Here is a 19,881-nt window from a genome sequence, read left to right as displayed (position 1 = left end):
GCCAGGCTTTCTTGGGACCATAAATGCACATACATATTGCACAGGGAAAAGAAAAATGTAAAACATAAAATTTAGAACCCTTTAAAATCATATTATTATGTATGAAAAACCTACTTCAGGTAATTTTTGAAGTCCAAAATATCAAGTATTTCAGGTGTCAAAGCATGTGTTGTAGGATCCACTGGAAAGCTGGGAAATTCCTTTTTGCAATAGGATAAAGTTCCCATTTCTAACTATGCAGGAAGGAGTAAAATTTGGGGGGCACACGCAGGTGGTGTATATCCTGAATGCCACAGAGCCCAATTCTGTGGCTATATCTACACTGCAGCGAGGAGTGTGCTCCTAGCTTTGGTAAACAGATGCACACCAGCTGTGCTTGAGCTAGATTGCTAAAAATAGCAGTGTGGACGTTGTAGAATGGGTGGCAGCACAGGATAGCCACCATAGTTCGTACCCATGGGGTCAGGTGGGCTTGTACTTGTGTGGCTAGTCCATGCCACTACCTCTTCCGCAATGTCTACAGTGCTATTTTTAGCACTCTAGGTCACTTCGAGCTAGCACATATCTGTCTCCTCGGCTGGGAGGCAGTGTAGACATACCCATTATGTGGCTGTGTGGTGGAGGTTTGCTGGGGGGCTGATTGATTCCACTAGCCATTCCCCCAGTGGGAGGGATGGTAGTAGTAACAGAAGGAGGCAATTGCAGGGGGATGCTGAGGCTACTCCAGCCCAGTGTTCCCCCAAGGAACTGTCCAACTCATGAGCTATTCACTGGTATCAGAATTGGAGCCTAAACTTTTCTACACTGTAAGATACAACATCAATTGTTAAATATAAATGATACTGCTATTTAATGACAGGGTACTTTCCACAGGACAATTTATCTGCTCAATTGGATATTTTATTACAGTTAATGTAGGAATTATTTATGTGCACACTCACTTAGCTCATACTGGAAAAATGAATATTTGCCCAACAGCACATGACATTGTCAAGTGTTCTGTGACTGTAAGGAAAGACCCTATGTCCTATCATAATGTATTACACATGAGCACCATCTAGAAGCTATTGTTGCAACAATTTACATTTGCAGCATGAAAAATAATGAGCACTGCATAATTTGGTGCTTTACAGTTTACAGAAAAGGGAATATATTTTGAGTCACAATCAAACATTTTGGCTTTTTGCCTTATATCAAGCATTCTGCTGACATCACTTAAGACAAGTTCAATGATGCTTATAACAACAAGGATGTTTTCAGAAAGAAGCCATACTGGCTTTCATTCAAAAGGAAATCTAATATTTGCCAAATGGAAAATGACTTAAATATATACACAAATAAACAGCAATATAACACTAGAAGGTTCTATTGAAGCGAATGTACTGTAGTTTGTGCTATCCCTTTAACAAAAATAAAGACTTGTAATTCCATCAGTATTTTTAGATCAGTTAAGTGGTAAAGTAAATGCTAATATACCTTGAAAAGCAAAGCCCTGTGGTAGAAAGTCCCTTTCTTGATTTTCCCAATAGGTACAACATTGCATTTCAGTTCAAATTCAATTTCACTTATATGAAGTTCCCAGCTGAATTCATGTAATTTGTCTCTTTCAATTGGGCCACCCATCTTATCTGCAACAAACCTGTTTTAAGGTACACCAAAATCAATTAAATCTGTCATTTCTATCATACTTATCATGCTTAATGGTATAATGACAAAGCTGTGTAAATACAAACAATACCTGTATGACATATAAAAGTGTATTACCTTTGTTATCTATGCTTTAGTTTTATTGTTCAGTTACTGGTAGTGGAAGTATGCTCACCATTAAATAAATTAAAATGATAATGCAGATCATTGGAGGTGAGCAACACAATGCCAATTATCAAGAGTGAACCAGCAAAAATTACATAAAATTAATGATAAAGTAGTTCAGAAGCTAGGATTCATCTTTGAAGTTAATAGAATCATTTGTGTTATTTACTATAATTCTCAGCACTACCATTTGTTTTAAGTAAACAATATCAAAGACATTAGAATATGAAATGAGAAAAATAAGGTCACAGCTAATGACCACTGATTTATGAAAGCAACCCAATTAAATTTAAAGTTATGCATGTGTTTATCTGCTTTCTTGAACCAGGGCCAACATTCGTAATTGCATTGATTTGTATTTTATAATTTATGTATAAAAATTAATGGCCAAACCAAGGAAACCCAAGGTCAAAAATGCCTATGCAATTACTGTGATAGTGCACTACTATCAGACAACTGCACATACCAAGGCATTAAGCCCTGATTCAGCAAGTCCATCCCTGTTCATCAAAGCACTTAAGTATTTTAGGCATGTCCTTAAGTCCTATGAAATTCAATGGTACATTGAAGGCACAGCAGAGGTGAGTTTTAAGGAAGAATTTAAAGGTAGTGGATAGGATAAGATAGTGGCTTTACAAATTTTTATGGAGTACTCCTTCCATGCACAGAGGGTACATAGGAGAAATCTGCTAAAAAAAATTCTGCAATTTCATTGGTTGCTCATGCCTATTCAAGTGTGATATAAACAAAAATGCAATAAGCTGTGGACTAAAACATTTTACACATAGAAACAGAGAAATTTTTGAATGGAGAAAATTGAATCTTTTTTTGAGTTTCCAAGCACAAAATTAAAAAAAAAACCCAAGTTTTATTTACAACAGAAAAACACTTCCCTTCTCTTACCCTTGCCCCCTTCATATACAGTTATTTAAAAAATCACTGAACAGATTTTAATAAAATTTTCCACAAACATTCACTTCTGGGATGAAACCAATCATGAGAAATTTCAGGCAGAAGGTATTTTTGCTAAACTTACAGGCACCTGAGAATAAAAGTTCAGAATGGAATTCTCTCTATCGTAACCATAGCAAGGTTACTCTGATATCATAATGATGCATCTTGCTTTAAAGTGAGTCCATGCAACCAAAGTTTTGCTAGGTGCCAGACAGTGGCTGGAGGGTGTTTATGAGCCGGTAGAGGGTGCAAGGACCTGGTACCTTCGGTGAACACAAAATCTGGAAATTTCTTGCACCAGCTGTAATACTAGACTCCTCAAAGGGAAAAAGTGAGGACAAGGATGAGAAAACCAGTTACTCATCTTTGCGTAACTGCTGTTCTTTGAGATGTGTTGTATATGTCCATTGCACGGTAGATGTGTGTGCATCCGGTGCACTAGTGCCAGACAGTCTTCCCTAGCAGTACACATACGGGGGGTCCCACTCCTAGGTGAGCTCCTCATGCTCCAAAGAGAGGGTATAAAGAGTGGAGCTGCCCCACTGGAAGCTGATGGGAGACTCTGATGTGTTGGGAAAGGAAGGTGGATCACATAATAGCCATGTGCAACACATCTCAAAGGACTACATTTACAAGAAGGTGAGTAACTATTTTTTCTTCTTGTTGTTCTGTGTCCATTACCCTGTACATGACTTCCATGCTGTCATCCCAGGTAGGGTGACCAGATAGCAAATGTGAAAAATCGGGACGGGGGTGGGGGGTAATAGGAGCCTATATAAGAAAAAGACCCAAAAATCGGGACTGTCCCTATAAAATCGGGACATCTGGTCACCCTAATCCCAGGTGATGGGGCTCAGAGTCTCATTGGTAGGACTGCTTTACCTACATTTGCATCTTTCTTTAATATAGCAGACAGTCCATAATGTCTGGTGAATGTATGAATGGAAGACCACGCTGCTGCCCTGCAGGTGTCCATAATGGGGCCATGTGCCACAAACGCTACTGAGATTGAACATGCTCTAGTCGACTGTGCTGTGAGTTTGTCAGGAGGCATTATCCCTTTGGCAGCAGATCACCAGCTGCATAACAATGTGTTACATTTCAAGATTTTCTGAGTTGTGATTGGTTGTCCTCTCATATGCTCTGCATAAGAAACAAAGAGCTCTGAAGAAATTTGAAAGGGCTTTGTCTTATTTAGGTAAAAAGAAAATGCCCAGTGAAAACTGAAGGTGTGGAGCCCTCTCTCGTCCTTGTGAATATGTGGCTTTGGGAAGAAAACTGGCAGGAAGATAGACTGATTCAAGCAGAAATCAGATACCACCTTTAAGAGAAACTTAGGGTGTGGTCTAAGCCAGGGGTCGGCAACCTTTCAGAAGTGGTGTGCCGAGTCTTCATTTATTCACTCTAATTTAAGGTTTCGCATGCCAGTAATACATTTTAACGTTTTTAGAAGGTCTCTTTCTATATATATATAAGTTGCAGCCGTGTTAGTCTGTATCCTCAAAATGAACAGGAGTACTTGTGGCACCTTAGAGACTAACAAATTTATCTGAGCATAAGCTTTCGTGGGCTACATCATCCGATGAAGTGGGCTGTAGTCCACGAAAGCTTATGCTCAAATAAATTTGTTAGTCTCTAAGGTGCCACAAATACTCCTGTTCTTTTTTCTATAAGTCTATAATATATAACTAAACTATTGTTGTATGTAAAGTAAATAAGGTTTTTAAATAAGGTTTAAGAAGCTTCATTTAAAATTAAATTAAAATGCAGAGCCCCCCGGACCGGTGGCCAGGACCCGGGCAGTGTGAGTGCCACTGAAAATCAGCTCGCGTGCCGCCTTTGGCACACATGCCATAGGTTGCTTACCCCTGGTCTAAGCTGAACCTTGTCCTTGTAGAAAACTGTATGGCAGATCTTTGACCTGTCCTCTCCTCCTTCCAAAGGTGATGACCACTAAGAAGGCTACTTTCGGTGATTGGTGTAGAAGCAAGCAAAATGCTAAAAGTTCAAAAGGAGGGTCCAAAATGCACACAACACCAGATTCAAATCCTGAGAAAGTTTTGGGACCCTGATAGGTGGAAACAATTTATCTAGACCTTCCAAGAAAACAGCCTTACCCTTTATGCAAGGGTGAAATGCTGAGAAGGCAGATGCACTCTAATGGAGCTGTGGAACAGACCTGACTCCGTAAGGTGCAAAAGGCAGTGCAGAACTGCTTGAATTTTAGTCTGAGTTGGGAACACATTGTGGGAGGCTGTTCAGATGGCAAAATGCTTACAACTGCTCAGGTAAGTAGCTTTTGTGGGAAGGTTTTCTGCTATTAAGGAGAACATTCTGGACCGCCACTGAACATTCTGGACCTCTTTTGCATTTAACCATTGAACCGTGCTGTGAGGTGCAGCACTAGATGAGGTCTTTTGTTATCAGTAACAGCAAAAGTTTTTGAGCAGGCAATTTGTGGAGGTCTGATGATCAAATCTGTCTCGATTGGACAGGTTGGAGTTATAAGGATCATTCTGCCATGATCTTGCTTGAGCTTGATAATGACCCTGGAAATCAAGGGTACCGGTGGTATGCATAGAGCAGGTCCATGTCCCATGGAAAATGCCTGATATTGATCTGGGACTGTGACCTGCCCTGGAACTGAATCAGGGACACTTCTTGTTCTGCCAAGTTGTGAACAGATACACCGATGGAAAGCCTCCTATGCAGAACATCTGAGCTAGAATGTTTGTATTGAGATACCATTTGTGGTTGAACCATATGCTCAGATGAGACACCTTGAGAGTGACCGAGCTCCGAATGAACCAATTTCACAATTTGACAGCCTACTGACAGATGATGTCTGACCTGGCACCCCCTGTTTGTTCACATAAAACATCACTGTCCTGTTGTTGCTGAGTATCTGGACAGTCTTGCTCTGAATGTGAGGCAAGAACCACTAACACACAGAGAATATTATGCACATCTCGAGTATGTTTATGTGTAAGCTGGCCTCGTAGGCACTCCACAAACTGTGAGCCTGTAGGTTACCCAGATGTGCTTCCCACCCCATGGCTAAGGCAGGTAAGGATACACGTGGATGTCTCTTTCGTGGAGGCCACCACTACTGCTATGCACTTGGTAAAAACCCTCTGTGACAATGAAGGTTTGAATGGCAGGGCAGTGAATTGATAATGATAATCTCCTACCATGAACCTCAGAAATTTCCTGAGGCCAGGATAGATTGCCACATGGAAGCAGGCATCCTGTAAGTTAAGGACAGCATATCAGTCTCTGGATCTAAGTGGGCGATAATCGTAGCCAGGGACACCATCCAGAATATTATCTTCTTGATGTATTTGGTCAGCTTCCAAAAGTCTAGGATGGGTCTGAGACCCCCTTTGGCCTTGGGTATTAGAATATAATGAGAATAATCCCCATTGCCTTGATGCAGAAAGGGAACCTCCTCTATGGCTCTCAAAGTCCACAGGGTCTGCACTTGTTGTCTTAGTACAGACTTGTGAGAGGGTTCCCTGAAGAGGGACCAGGTAGGGGCATGGGAGGAAGGGATAGAAAGGAAATGCAGGGTATATCCCAATTCCATCATGCTTAGCACCCATTTGTCTGAGGTGATGGACTATCAGGCATGTGAGAATGGGATAACCTATCCCAGAAAGGCAGGAAAGAGCAAGTGAGATCCAGGTCGAGTAATATGCTATCCTCGACATATGTGTCAAATTGGCTGCTCTGAGGCCTGAGGATGTGTAGATGAAGAGACCAAGGAAGGAGAAGCCATCAGCTTTCTCCTCTGTGACCTTTGCTCCTCTTAGATTTGTCAACCTGATGGAAGGGGTAATACTGCTGTCTAGGCTGGCACCGAGGACGATAGTTTGTCCTCTTCATCACTGGAGTACAGAGGCTCAAGGGCTTCAGAACCACTCTTGCGTCCTTCAGAGTATGCAAAGCTTCATCTGTTTTAGACTAAAACAAGCATGTCCCTCAAAGGGGAGGTCTTCAATTGTCTGTTGCCCCTCCAGAAGAATCCCTGAGCACTGCAACCAGGAAGAATCATACATAGGATATATCTACATTGCAATTAAACACCCAACTCAGCTGACTCCGACTTGCGGGGCTTGGGCTATAGGGCTCTAAAATTGCGGTGTAGATGTTTGGGCTCAGGCTGGAGCCTGATTTATACATAGCTGAATAAACAGAGATGATGAATACATGTCTTGTCAAATTTTGTAATCATCTGGAGAATCATTTCGTAGATCACATCATTAAAAGGGAGGGGTAACTAAATAAACAATTTTGCAAGACTAAGGAGGGTCTGGTACCAAGATAGCTGGCCTCAGAAACCAGCCAGGGAACTGGTAAAATACTAAAGGGTAAGCTGGGAAGATGATGAAAGCAAGCAGACTGTTCAGAGGTCAGGATTCAACCTAGTATGGCCGTGATTACAGCCTGGACTTGTTAATATCAGTCAAACACAACATTGCAATCAATGTAACTATTGAGCCACACATTGATATTGATATCATGTAACATACAATGCAATGTGATGTACTGGTATTATTATTATTAATAACAATATCATCAAATATCATCATGTTTATTATGGCAGTGCCCAAGGACCAATCAAGAATAGGGCCCCATTGTGCTAGGCTCTGTACAGACACAGAGTAGCAGACAGGCCCTTCCCCAAAAGGTTTACAATCTAAATAAATAAGGGCTTGTCTTCACTTACAGCGCTACTATGCCGACGGAAAAGCTTCTTCCGTCAGTGTAGTTAATTCACCTACCCAAGAGGCAATAGCTATGAAGTTCTTCCGTCACCATAGCACTGTCTACACGGGGAATTAGGTTATATAACTATGTCACTCAGGAGGGTGGATTTTTCACACCCTTGAGCGATGTAGTTATACTGATATAGATCTGTAGAATAGACCTGGCCTAAGACACACACAGGTTGGGGGAAGGGGTCTAACACTAAAGGGGTACAGTGACTAAAGTGAAATCCCTGCAAGCTGCATGGGCGCTTTTTAAAGACACCATAATAGAGGCCCAACTTCAATGTATACCCCAAATTAAGAAACACAGTAAAAGAACTAAAAAAGAGCCACTGTGGCTTAACAACCATGTAAAAGAAGCAGTGAGAGATAAAAAGACTTCCTTTAAAAAGTGGAAGTCAAATCCTGGTGAGGCAAACAGAACGGAGCATAAACGCTGCCAAATTAAGTGCAAGAATGTAATAAGAAAAGCCAAAGAGGAGTTTGAAGAACGGCTAGCCAAAAACTCCAAAGGTAATAACAAAATGTTTTTTTAAGTACATCAGAAGCAGGAAGCCTGCTAAACAACCAGTGGGGCCCCTTGATGATCGAGATACAAAAGGAGCGCTTAAAGACGATAAAGTCATTGCGGAGAAACTAAATGGATTCTTTGCTTCAGTCTTCACGGCTGAGGATGTTAGGGAGATTCCCAAACCTGAGCTGGCTTTTGTAGGTGACAAATCTGAGGAACTGTCACGGATTGAAGTGTCACGAGAGGAGGTTTTGGAATTAATTGATAAACTTAACATTAACAAGTCACCGGGACCAGATGGCATTCACCCAAGAGTTCTGAAAGAACTCAAATGTGAAGTTGCGGAACTGTTAACTAAGGTTTGTAACCTGTCCTTTAAATCGGCTTCTGTACCCAAAGACTGGAAGTTAGCTAATGTAACGCCAATATTTAAAAAGGGCTCTAGAGGTGATCCCGGCAATTACAGACCGGTAAGTCTAACGTCTGTACCGGGCAAATTAGTCGAAACAATAGTTAAGAATAAAATTGTCCGACACATAGAAAAACATAAACTGTTGAGCAATAGTCAACATGGTTTCTGTAAAGGGAAATCGTGTCTTACTAATCTATTAGAATTCTTTGAAGGGGTCAACAAACATGTGGACAAGGGGGATCCAGTGGACATAGTGTACTTAGATTTCCAGAAAGCCTTTGACAAGGTCCCTCACCAAAGGCTCTTATGTAAATTAAGCTGCCATGGGATAAAAGGGAAGGTCCTTTCATGGATTGAGAACTGGTTAAAAGACAGGGAACAAAGGGTAGGAATTAATGGTAAATTCTCAGAATGGAGAGGGGTAACTAGTGGTGTTCCCCAAGGGTCAGTCCTTGGACCGATCCTATTCAACTTATTCATAAATGATCTGGAGAAAGGGGTAAACAGTGAGGTGGCAAAGTTTGCAGATGATACTAAACTGCTAAAGATAGTTAAGTCCAAATCAGACTGTGAAGAACTTCAAAAAGATCTCACAAAACTAAGTGATTGGGCAACAAAATGGCAAATGAAATTTAATGTGGATAAATGTAAAGTAATGCACATTGGAAAAAATAACCCCAACTATACATACAATATGATGGGGGCTAATTTAGCTGCAACAAGTCAGGAAAAAGATCTTGGAGTCATCGTGGATAGTTCTCTGAAAATGTCCACACAGTGTGCAGAGGCGGTCAAAAAAGCAAACAGGATGTTAGGAATCATTAAAAAGGGGATAGAGAATAAGACTGAGAATATATTATTGCCCTTATATAAATCGATGGTACGCCCTCATCTCGAATACTGTGTACAGATGTGGTCTCCTCATCTCAAAAAAGATATACTGGCACTAGAAAAGGTTCAGAAAAGGGCAACTAAAATGATTAAGGGTTTGGAACGGGTCCCATATGAGGAGAGATTAAAGAGGCTAGGACTCTTCAGCTTGGAAAAGAGGAGACTAAGGGGGGATATGATAGAGGTATATAAAATCGTGAGTGATGTGGAGAAAGTGGATAAGGAAAAGTTATTTACTTATTCCCATAATACAAGAACTAGGGGTCATCAAATGAAATTAATAGGCAGCAGGTTTAAAACAAATAAAAGGAAGTTCTTCTTCACGCAGCGCACAGTCAACTTGTGGAACTCCTTACCTGAAGAGGTTGTGAAGGCTAGGACTATAACAGAGTTTAAAAGAGAACTGGATAAATTCATGGTGATTAAGTCCATTAATGGCTACTAGCCAGGACGGGTAAGGAATGGTGTCCCTAGCCTCTGTCTGTCAGAGGGTGGAGATGGATGGCAGGAGAGAGATCACTTGATCATTGCCTGTTAGGTTCACTCCCTCTGGGACACCTGGCATTGGCCACTGTCGGCAGACAGGATACTGGGCTAGATGGACCTTTGGTCTGACCCGGTACGGCCTTTCTTATGTTCTTATGTAACACACAAGCAGAGTGGACTATGTGATGGTGGCAAATGTCAATGTAGATGAGCGGCTACCTCACAGCACCCTCTGGGGGTCTCAGGGCAGCCCTGCATGCAGCCTTTCATCTCAGTTTCCTTTTTTGGACCACCCAATAAACTCCACACAGGATTTTTCCAGTCCATTTACAACAGCCATCTTTAGGTCAGATTTCTTAACTTAAAGTTCAAAACTAAACACAAAAGTCTTCCCTCCAGCCTTCAGCTGGATACAGCCCAAATTCCCCAAGTCTGGTCAGAGTCCTTACTGCCTGAGGGTATATCTACACTTAATCAGTTACAGAATCACAGCTGCAGTGCTGCAGCTGTGCCGCTATAGTGCTTCTGTGTAGACACTACCTGTGTCGATGGGAGGGGTTCTCCCATCACCACAGGTAATCCAACTCCCCAAGAGGCGGCAGCTGAGATAATGGAAGAATTCTTCTGTTGGCCTAGTGCTGTCTACACAATGGGGTTGGGATGGCTTAACTACGTTGCTCAGGGGTGTGGATTTTTCACATCCCTGAGAGACATAGTAGGGTCAACCTAACTTTTTAGTGTGGACCAGGCCTAAGTGTAGACATACCCAGGCCACATAGTGGGGGAGGGCAAGCACCACCTGAGTCCCAGTTTTCCCAGACTGTGTGGGGGCTCCCCTGAACCATTCTGGGTCGTGGGGGCTCTACAGAGGGGTAAGGTCCTGGCAGAACCTCATTCTGACATTTTCAAAATGAAAAACTCCATTTCTTTGGCTTGATACAACATTATATCCAGAAATTTAAGCTAATTATAGTAAAAAAAGATTAAAATAAAAAAGGGCAAAATCTAAAAGAAACATCTTGAAATCACTGACACTAAACATTTTGATTGACCCAAACTGAATTTATTTTTTTCAGATTGCTGGTTCACAAAAATTATTTGACATTTTGTCCCAATTTGGGATGGGAAAACTTTTCAAATTCTCAAACATTTTCCTGGGGTGGAAAAAGTGTTTCTCACTCAACTCTACTTATTTGTATTTTGTTTCAGACACAATACAGTACTCACAGTGCAAGTGCCACAACCTGTTCTTTGGTAGTAGTTAATGGTAGGATTATTTTGGAAGCATCAATAATGTAATCCAGTAAAATGGAGTCAAATGGTGGCAGCCATGGTAACTTTTCAAGAATTACTTCCTGCTGGACTTTAAGCATTGTTTGCAACTCTTCTTCTTCTTTTGGTTTATCTTCTTCTTTTTTTCCTTTTCCTTTTCTTAAATAGAAAACAATGGATGTTTATTTAGAATGAGATAATCTCTCTGAGCCAAATTCCAGCTGCATGGCTCTGTGTAGGGACACAGCCGGAAACCCAATTTTGGGGGGGAGGAGCCTGGGAAGTTTTCTCGTCTGATTCTGAATGCCTCCAAATCCACAAAGAGGCAATTTCACAGGACCTGTGAACACTAGTTGTGGAAGGTGTTCTGAGGAGGGGCTTAGGTACCAAGTGGCATTGTCTGCGCTCACATAACCCCTGACCAGACAGCTACAATGACACCAGCATACCTCTCCCTATAGGGACTGTTTGTACTACTGGATCTGCAGTGGTAAGCACTACCAATCTGAATATAGGCACATAATAATAAGAGGTTTCTATAACCAAGGCTGGCCTTAGGTAGGGGCGAACTGGGCGAAAGCCCAGGGCGCCGTTATAAACAGGGTGCCTCTGGAGCAGGGGTGCCCCGCCTCCGGCTGGCATCTGCAGCCCTGCGTCTCTGCCCCCTGCCTTCGAGCTACCCCGGCCAACTGCTCCTGGGAGCTTCCTGTTTGCTGTATGAGAGGGAGGAGTGCTGCCCCCCGCCCATGTACCCCATTTCCGCAGAGCGGGATGTGTGTGTGAGGACAGGGCTCACCAACAGAGGGACAGAGCTGCTGGCGGCTGCTGCTGTGGCTGAAGGAGCTTTCCTTCAGGCTGGTGAGTGCCACTCTCTTAAAGGGGCAGCGCGCAGTCACTCACACATTCCCCCAGCTCACACTCACCCCCCAACACATACTTATATTGTTGTTGTTGTTACTTGTTGGTACTTCCTGCAATGCATATATGTTCTCTGTAATTTTATTATTTCAAAGTGCTGTTATTTTAGTTTTTTGACCGGTTTGTGCATTTCATAATTTTATTTCTCTCTTATGCTTACATTTAATTCTTTGAGTAGTGAGTTCTCAAATGCCTAACCTGTCCTGGCTGGAGTAATTATCATTATTACTTTTATTATTATATTGGGCTTTGTCACTCATTATTTAAAGAGGTACAATCAAATAACAGTATCCTTCTAGAATGTAACTTTAGGTTGGACTAACCTTAGCAGTGCCAGTTTAAAAAACATTAGCTAAACACGTAACTTTAAACACTGGGCAGATGAAGGTTGTTTATTTTCAGATTGTATTTTTAGTTATATCTGTAAAATAACTTAAAATTTGCATGAAAATAAATGCAGTTCCAACTATGATACCAATAGCAATGATGGAGTCAAATGTTAGTGAGTCATGTACATGCTTGTGATCGGTAAACATAAATGCCAAAACAATTAGAAAAATAAATTCCCTTTCTTAGTGAAAGAGGGAAAAAAACCTTAATCACATATGTTAAAATTATGTTTTTAGTGAAAAACAATTGACTAAAATGGAGTAGATAATGGCAGTAACGCAGATTTTATTTATTTTTATGTATCTCTAATAAAGATAGTGTACAAAGTATCAAACGTGTGTTTCTGATATCTGTGTTAAAGCTCTAGAATTGATACCTCAAGTCTTGGGATTGGGAATATCTTGCTGTATTATCTCCTGATTGTTCTAAATTTACATATAAACTTTAAATGTGGCTTTAATTGGAGTTTGTATTTTTTTCTTTCTTTATATAACAATTAGAAACGGTGCTCCTGTCAGCTAATTCCTAAGTTATTATCTGCAAAAACCTTAGAGTTTTCAGGTGCCTAAGTACTCCCTGGAATCATGGTTAAACTTTCCTTTCCCTACCCCCCAGGTCAAATCTGAAATGGCGCCCTGGGTGAGCCAGGAGGGCCATGGGCTCTGGCAAGATGCAGCCCCCATGTGACAGCGCGAAGCCTGTCTTGAGCCATATGCTGAGCATCAGGCACCACAAGCCACAACAGCAGCGCAGAAAGGTGGCAATACACCATATACCATGCAACCCTTATTTCTGTGCTGATGCAGGTGGTGGCGTTGCCTTCAAAGCTGGATGCCCGGCCAGCACCTGCCAGTATCAGGCTGCCCTGCCAGTGCTGTGCCAGGGCTGTGCCAGGGCTGAGCTCTAGCATCTGGCATCTCTTTCAATACAAATTAAACACTGGGAGAGGCAGCGGGGCCCAAAGGTGATGGGGAGGGGGGAAGCCCAGGGAGACCATGGGGGCCAGGAGTGATGCGGGGGAGGGAGGGCACCAAAATACAAGTTCGCCCAGGCTGCCATTTTTCCTAAGGCTGGCCCTGTCTATAACATATGTGTAAACACATTTTTGAAGCATTTTTGTAACTAAACAGAATTTGGTTCCATACAATGTTGGTAGTTTATAAACAAAACAACTCCTGAGTCCTGTACAGTTTTCACTTGAAAGAAGTCTGTGACTTCAAACAAATGAACAAACAAACAAACAAACAGGGAATCAACAAAATAGTTGAACAGATAATACAAAGCAAGCTGCTACAAACCTCAACTTCTATATGATATGTCGTATTAAGATTTCATAAGAAGTCTATGTATTTATTGATTATTCACTGCACATCTGCATTCTTCACTGGAGCTTATGATTTGAGAAATGCATATGATCATGAATGGCAATCACAAGATTCTAGCAAAAAAAGTTTAGAGCAGATAAACTTGTGAAATTTATATACTTTTTTATGTGGCAACTATAAAAATCTATACATTACTGGATATGTCATCCAAACATATTTCCAAAAGTGTCACAAACACACATTTAACACCTTTACAGGCAGTATGAGCACTTTTAGACAAAACTGCACATCAGAAGCCTGCTAAATCATCAAGAGGACAATAAAATAACCTGACATGTCAACTGTACAAAATTCCAGATTACAAAATTCCAAACTTCATACATATAGTTTCAAAAGGCACTACTAGATATTGTAGAACACTTTCTTTACTTACAAAAATACAAAAGACCCCACATCTTGTAACCATCAAGCCTTTCTTCAAAGAGTTGGAGACCTGAGAGACACATAATGTGAACTTCCATCTCAAAGGCTAGTTACTCATAATTCAACTTAATCAGAAGCAAAAAACTCTGAAATCCAGCTAAACATACTAATTTTCCCTATCTCTAATAACACCAGCAAGTGAGCAATTCTGGCTTACTTTTTAAATCCCCACTACCTCAGGGACTTTTGTAGAAAAAACAGAAACAATGAAAAAAACACCAGACAATATGGACTCAGGACAGACCCTAATTATTTTATACTTTTAGAATTATTAATAAAGTTGTGAAAATTATCAAATTTCTGTATTCTTGGGATAGAATGCACTGTACAGAATAATCAGCCAGGTACCAGTAGCTTTATTCAAGAACTCCTGTCTCCAGAAAGCTTTGAATACTTTTCTTTTGCCTTATTAAGAATTATGGTATTAACTGGTAGCCCTCCTCATAAATTTTAAGGCCAGAAGGGACCATTCTGATAATCTAGTCTGACCTTTTGTACAACACAGACCATACATTTTCACTCAGTAGTTTCTGCATCAAGCCTATAACTTCTGGGTGAGATAGAGCATATCTTTTAGAAACACAATCATTCAAGTGCTAGAAAATTCACCACCTCTCTAATTAAGCTGTCCCAATGGTTAATTACCCCCACTGTTAAAAATGTCTGCCTTATTTTTAGTCTGGATTTGTCTAGCTTCAGCTCCCAGCCCTTGGATCTTGTTATATCTTTGTCTGCTAGATTAAAGAGCTGTATACTAATATATTTTTCTTCCTCATGAAGGTACAGTCACCTTTGAGCCCTACCTTGGGTTCTGCACCAAACAGAGCTCAGCCAGACCTGAGAATCAGGTCCGTAGCTTTCAATAGTCAATACTTACTATCTGTCAATAGTTTGCATTTTAACTCTAAAATAAAATAAAAATACTTCATCCAAATTATAATACCTTGAGCCTTTCTCTCTAGTGCTGCTTTTGCTGAGCGAAGAGGGAGATCGTCCAGAAGAGTCTTGTTTTTCCTCCACAGGAGATACCACTGCACTATTGAAATTACAAAGTAGTTTCCCAAATCCTCTTTACTTTGTTACAGTAAATTTCAATTTACACACACACACACACACACACACACACACACACACACACACACACACACACACACACACACACACACACACACACACACACACAAGCAGCACATAGGCAACATTAAGAATCACCGCCTCTAGCAATAAAATTCCTACATAGAGTGTAGGGGTGCCATGATTTGTGGATGATCCCCAAGAAAAAAATGGAAATATTCCTCCACAACCTCTACCCCTTTCCAATGTCTTCTCATTCCATGTATCCCTTACCAACATCTATTTCTCTCTGTTCCCACAATCCATGCAGAGCTGCAGGAAGTCACCTGTACAAAGGTGCCTCAGCTATTCTGAACCCCTGCACGTACATAGACAAGGCACCTCCCACATATCCATGAGGTATCTCAACCTTAGCAGGCAAGCAGGATGCAGGTGCATCTTCATGGTCTCAGGGAAGTAGGGAGCCTCAGCTGACAAATTGAAGCTCCTAATCCCTGAGTTGGGACTATGGTTCCTCTCTCTCCTTCCTCACAGCAAAGAGGAACCAGAAGGGATAGTTCTGTTCCTGGTCGGCATTGTAGAAACCTCTACCTTTCACCAGGGAGGGAAGGCAGCAAAGTTATTTTTCTCTCCCCCTCCATTCAAAGTCAGAGTGGGGAGAGGGTCAGTAGGGAGTTGCTTCTCCTGGCTGACACAGAATCTGTGCTACACTTTTCATTTATCAGAGCTGTGTGTTCAAAGCAATATAGGTAATAGCAATGGAGCACAGAGGACAGAGTCCCTCCCCACACCAGCCTTGCAACTCCACAGGGAATTGACTGGGCCCCAACCCCAGCAGGGATGGGATTTATGTAAAAGATAAAGAAAAGGAGATAGATAATTCCCTTCTCTGCCACAGATTTCTTGTGTGTCCTTTGGCAAGTCACTTAGACTCCTAAGACACTTGAGTGCCTTTTAAAAATTGTGTTCCAAGTCCCATTTTCAAAAGTAATTTACGAACAACTGAAGGTCAGTGGGTCTTGGATCCCAAGTACCTACGTCATTTTAAAAAAAATTCCCCTTAATCTCTCTGTACCTCAATCCCTTATCTGGCATAATAGCAATTCCCTACCTACCAGGGTGTTGTGAGGATAAATACATTAAAGATTATAAGGTGTTCGGATACAATGGTATTGGGGGATAGATAGATAGATAGATAGATAGATAGATAGATAGATAGATAGATATACAGTGTTGTAGCCGGGTTGGTCCCAGGATATTAGCAAGACAAGGTGAGTGAAGTAATATCTTTTATTGGACCAACTTCTGTTGGAGAGAGACAAGCTTTCAAGATTACACCAAGCTCTTTTTCACGTATATGCAAGACCTGAAGAAGAGCTCTGATTAATTTGAAAGTGCCTCTCTCTTTGTCAAACAGAAGCTGGCTCAATAAAAGGCATTATCTCACTCATCTTGTCTCTCAGCTAGACAGACAGATAGATAGATATTTCTGTAATTATGAGGTGAAATAGAAATTGGAGACAAAAACTTAAAATTACATTTAATCATTTTTATTTTCCTAGGAAACTGTCCATCACCCATTTCAACTGAAATTCTATTTTTCAATAGACAAAGTGTCTTAAAACATTCCTATATATTTAGAGATTTTTTCCCATTCCATTAAAAATAGTTTTGTTTAAAAATCAGTCAGTATGTAAGCCTTGTCTGAATTTAGATGCTTGTATGACTGATATTGCAACCACATGCTATATCTTTGGGGAAGCAGATTGTATTAGGTTTATGAATAGTTTATGTATCAGTGTGGGCCAAGGATTGTATGCAACTCTGTGGGGTGGGGAGGGTTGCATCCAAGAACAAAGAACAGTGTGTGGGGGGGGGCGAGGTAATTCTGGTGACTCACTCAGGTTGTAAACACCTCCAGAGAGGTACCATCCCCTGGGGAGGCTTGCATCTACTGGTTCAAACTGGGACTTCCAGAGATCAACAGACAAAGGGCTTTTGATATAAAAAAGCTGGGTTTAAACTGACTCAGGGGCTTCTTTCTGAACCCGCAAACTGACAGGAGGCCCCAACCCTTGCAGAACGATTGGAAAGACTTTGGCCTACTAGGGCCCCATAAGACTAATGGGTGATTCCTTGCACATTTAGAGGGTTTTAATCTGTTTATTGTTTTCATTACACTTTCTCTGTAAGGCTTTTACCTTAAGAATAAATGTGCTTTCCTAGAAAGAGTTTTGTGGTAACTTGTAACTGCTAGAAATACACTGTTCATAGCCCTCAGAGAGAAATCAAAGCTCAAGTGCTGCTGGCCATTAGGCAGACTGGCTTGCTGGGGATATCACAGTGTAAGGCAGGGAGCAGTGCAACCTTAAAACACCCTGTCAGAGGCAAGTGGGATAGGTGATGGCTGGAAACCTGAGACCTGACTGGGCACTGCCACGGTTGGAGGGATACAGGTGCAGTTACCCTGAAACTGTGACTGTTTGCACAATCACAGTGCAATGATTGTTAATTAAACCAAAGGTCATACCTTGTTCTTTCTTTACTACTTTTTCTAATAGAAGAAGAAGATGTGGTTCGCCCATAATATGGATCTTGTGATTTGTCCTCTGCACTGAGGGAACTGAAATGATACAAGGTATTTTTATACTGTTAGAATAGGCCAATAGAGTTGTTCCACCTTCAAAGCACAGCAAGTATATTTTATGAGAAATAAAATATTACAGGTTGAACCTCTCTAGTCCAGCAACATCTGTGGTCTGGCATGATTTTATGTTTTTTATACTTTATCTACTTATTTCCTTGTGCCAATACAGTAAAACTGTGTAACAACACTAACACTTCGTTGTGAAGAGAGCCGGGAAGCCTTGGCTAGGCGGCGTTGCAAGCGTTGTTTCGTTTATTCGCCTCGGCGAGATAAAAATAAAAAGAGACCCGTTCGCTACACTATTGACCTCCTGTTGTTCAGCAAATTCTGTGGTTCGGCACTGTCAGGTACAGAGGGTGCCGGACTTGAGAGATTCAACCTGTAATTAGTGATCTTGATTAATTACTAAATAGTGAAAAATCCTGTGACCCATATAAAGAAAACTGGACAGTATATTGCCTTCAGGGTGCTACCAGGGTACGGGGTTGTGACAAGAAGGGCAAAGAAAGAATATTTAATAGAAGTAGGGACCTGCAAAGAGCACTGAGGTTTAGGTTGTAATAGGTGATCTCAGAGATCTTTATGATATCATGTACAAGTTAAAAAAGGAAACATGATAACAGAGATCAACTTGATGACAACAGAGAGGAGGGTTTGGGATTTACAAAATATTGAGAGAGCCTTCTCTAATCTGGGAGACTGTTTAGATTAAACGATTTCCAGAGTACCAATTTCCTGAGTTCAAATGTAACAGGGTTTGTTAGGTGGTCTTTAATTTAAGTAGGAAAGAGGTGGACATCAGTTTTTGACATTACTGCCCCACAAATGCAGAAGGCCACCAGAGAGTATGATGGTTGGCTGTTTCTTGCTTTTGGGGATATACTGCTTTAAACCTCAAGAATTTGGTTGGGGAAGAAGTTCAGGAAATTCATGGGCCTCACTGCAATTCTGAGACAGGTACTAAGCTTTGAGAGACTGGTAATCAATGCAGATGGCATGCTCTCCTAAATCCTTGGGAGCCCCTCCATCGGGAGTTGGAGCTAAATTGAAATTTTTTCATGGCTCACTTTTCTAAATGTAACCAACTCAACTGAACAGTTCTGTGCTGTTTAAAGAAAAATATATCAAAATTTGGAGTTTATAAAATGCAAAACCTTTGGCTCCTGAAAAAGGAAGCACAATGTTAAGGTTAACCTAGAAAGATCTCACTCACAATAGAAGGTCAAAGTTGCAGTACTGTTGGGCTATGAGAATGCAGAGGGGAAACAGGAAAGTTACACCTCTACCTCAATATAACGCGACCCGATATAACACGAATTCGGCTATAAGGTGGTAAAGCAGTGCTCTGGGGGGGCGGGGCTGTGCACTCCGGTGGATCAAAGCAAGTTAGATATAATGCGGTTTCACCTATAACGCGGTAAGATTTTTTGGCTCCCAAGGACAGCGTTATATCGAGGTAGAGGTGTATTTTAATGAAATGTAATCTTTCCAAAGCAAATCTGACTCACACTTCTGGTAGTTTAGCATTAACTAAAATTATAGCACGATGATCATTAAGCTCTTGTATACTCAGTTCCTCCAAAGACAAAAGTTTCACTCCAGGCTTTACCTACAGGAAAATTAGAATAAAAGAAAAGAAATGTTATTCTATTAAAGGTGAATGAAAAAGCTTATTTTGAAAAAATAAGGTTAAAAAGAATCATTTAAGATTCCGAATCTTTAACAGAATGTAGCTGAGAACTTAAAATTATAAACACATTTAAAAATAAAATACATAAAAATCAGTTGCTTCTTCACTTACCTGCCATTGAAAAGCTGCTTTACAAATAATTTCATTTGTAATTGTTGTTATACTAGTATATAATCCAAAACTAGTTCAGAATAAAGACAGGTTCATACAATCTAGGGTTGGATTTTTAAAAGCATTCAAGTGA

At 40.9% G+C, this 19,881-nt stretch overlaps 1 protein-coding gene across 1 annotated transcript in view; it reads right to left on the bottom strand.

The window, feature by feature from the left end:
- Positions 1-19,881, bottom strand: part of ARMC3 (armadillo repeat containing 3) — a 102,104-nt gene that overhangs the window by 5,590 nt on the left and 76,633 nt on the right. The window contains exons 13-17 of the mRNA XM_065398468.1: positions 19,456-19,556; positions 17,831-17,923; positions 15,170-15,262; positions 11,066-11,269; positions 1,477-1,639 (exon numbers count right to left, since the gene is read on the bottom strand). Of these exons, the coding sequence (XP_065254540.1) occupies positions 1,477-1,639; positions 11,066-11,269; positions 15,170-15,262; positions 17,831-17,923; positions 19,456-19,556 (654 nt within the window). The remainder of the gene's footprint in view (positions 1-1,476; positions 1,640-11,065; positions 11,270-15,169; positions 15,263-17,830; positions 17,924-19,455; positions 19,557-19,881) is intronic.

Source organism: Emys orbicularis, chromosome 2 (genome assembly GCF_028017835.1).
Source record: "Emys orbicularis isolate rEmyOrb1 chromosome 2, rEmyOrb1.hap1, whole genome shotgun sequence".
Lineage (NCBI taxonomy): Eukaryota > Metazoa > Chordata > Testudines > Emydidae > Emys > Emys orbicularis.
This window is presented reverse-complemented; position numbering and strand designations above follow the sequence as displayed.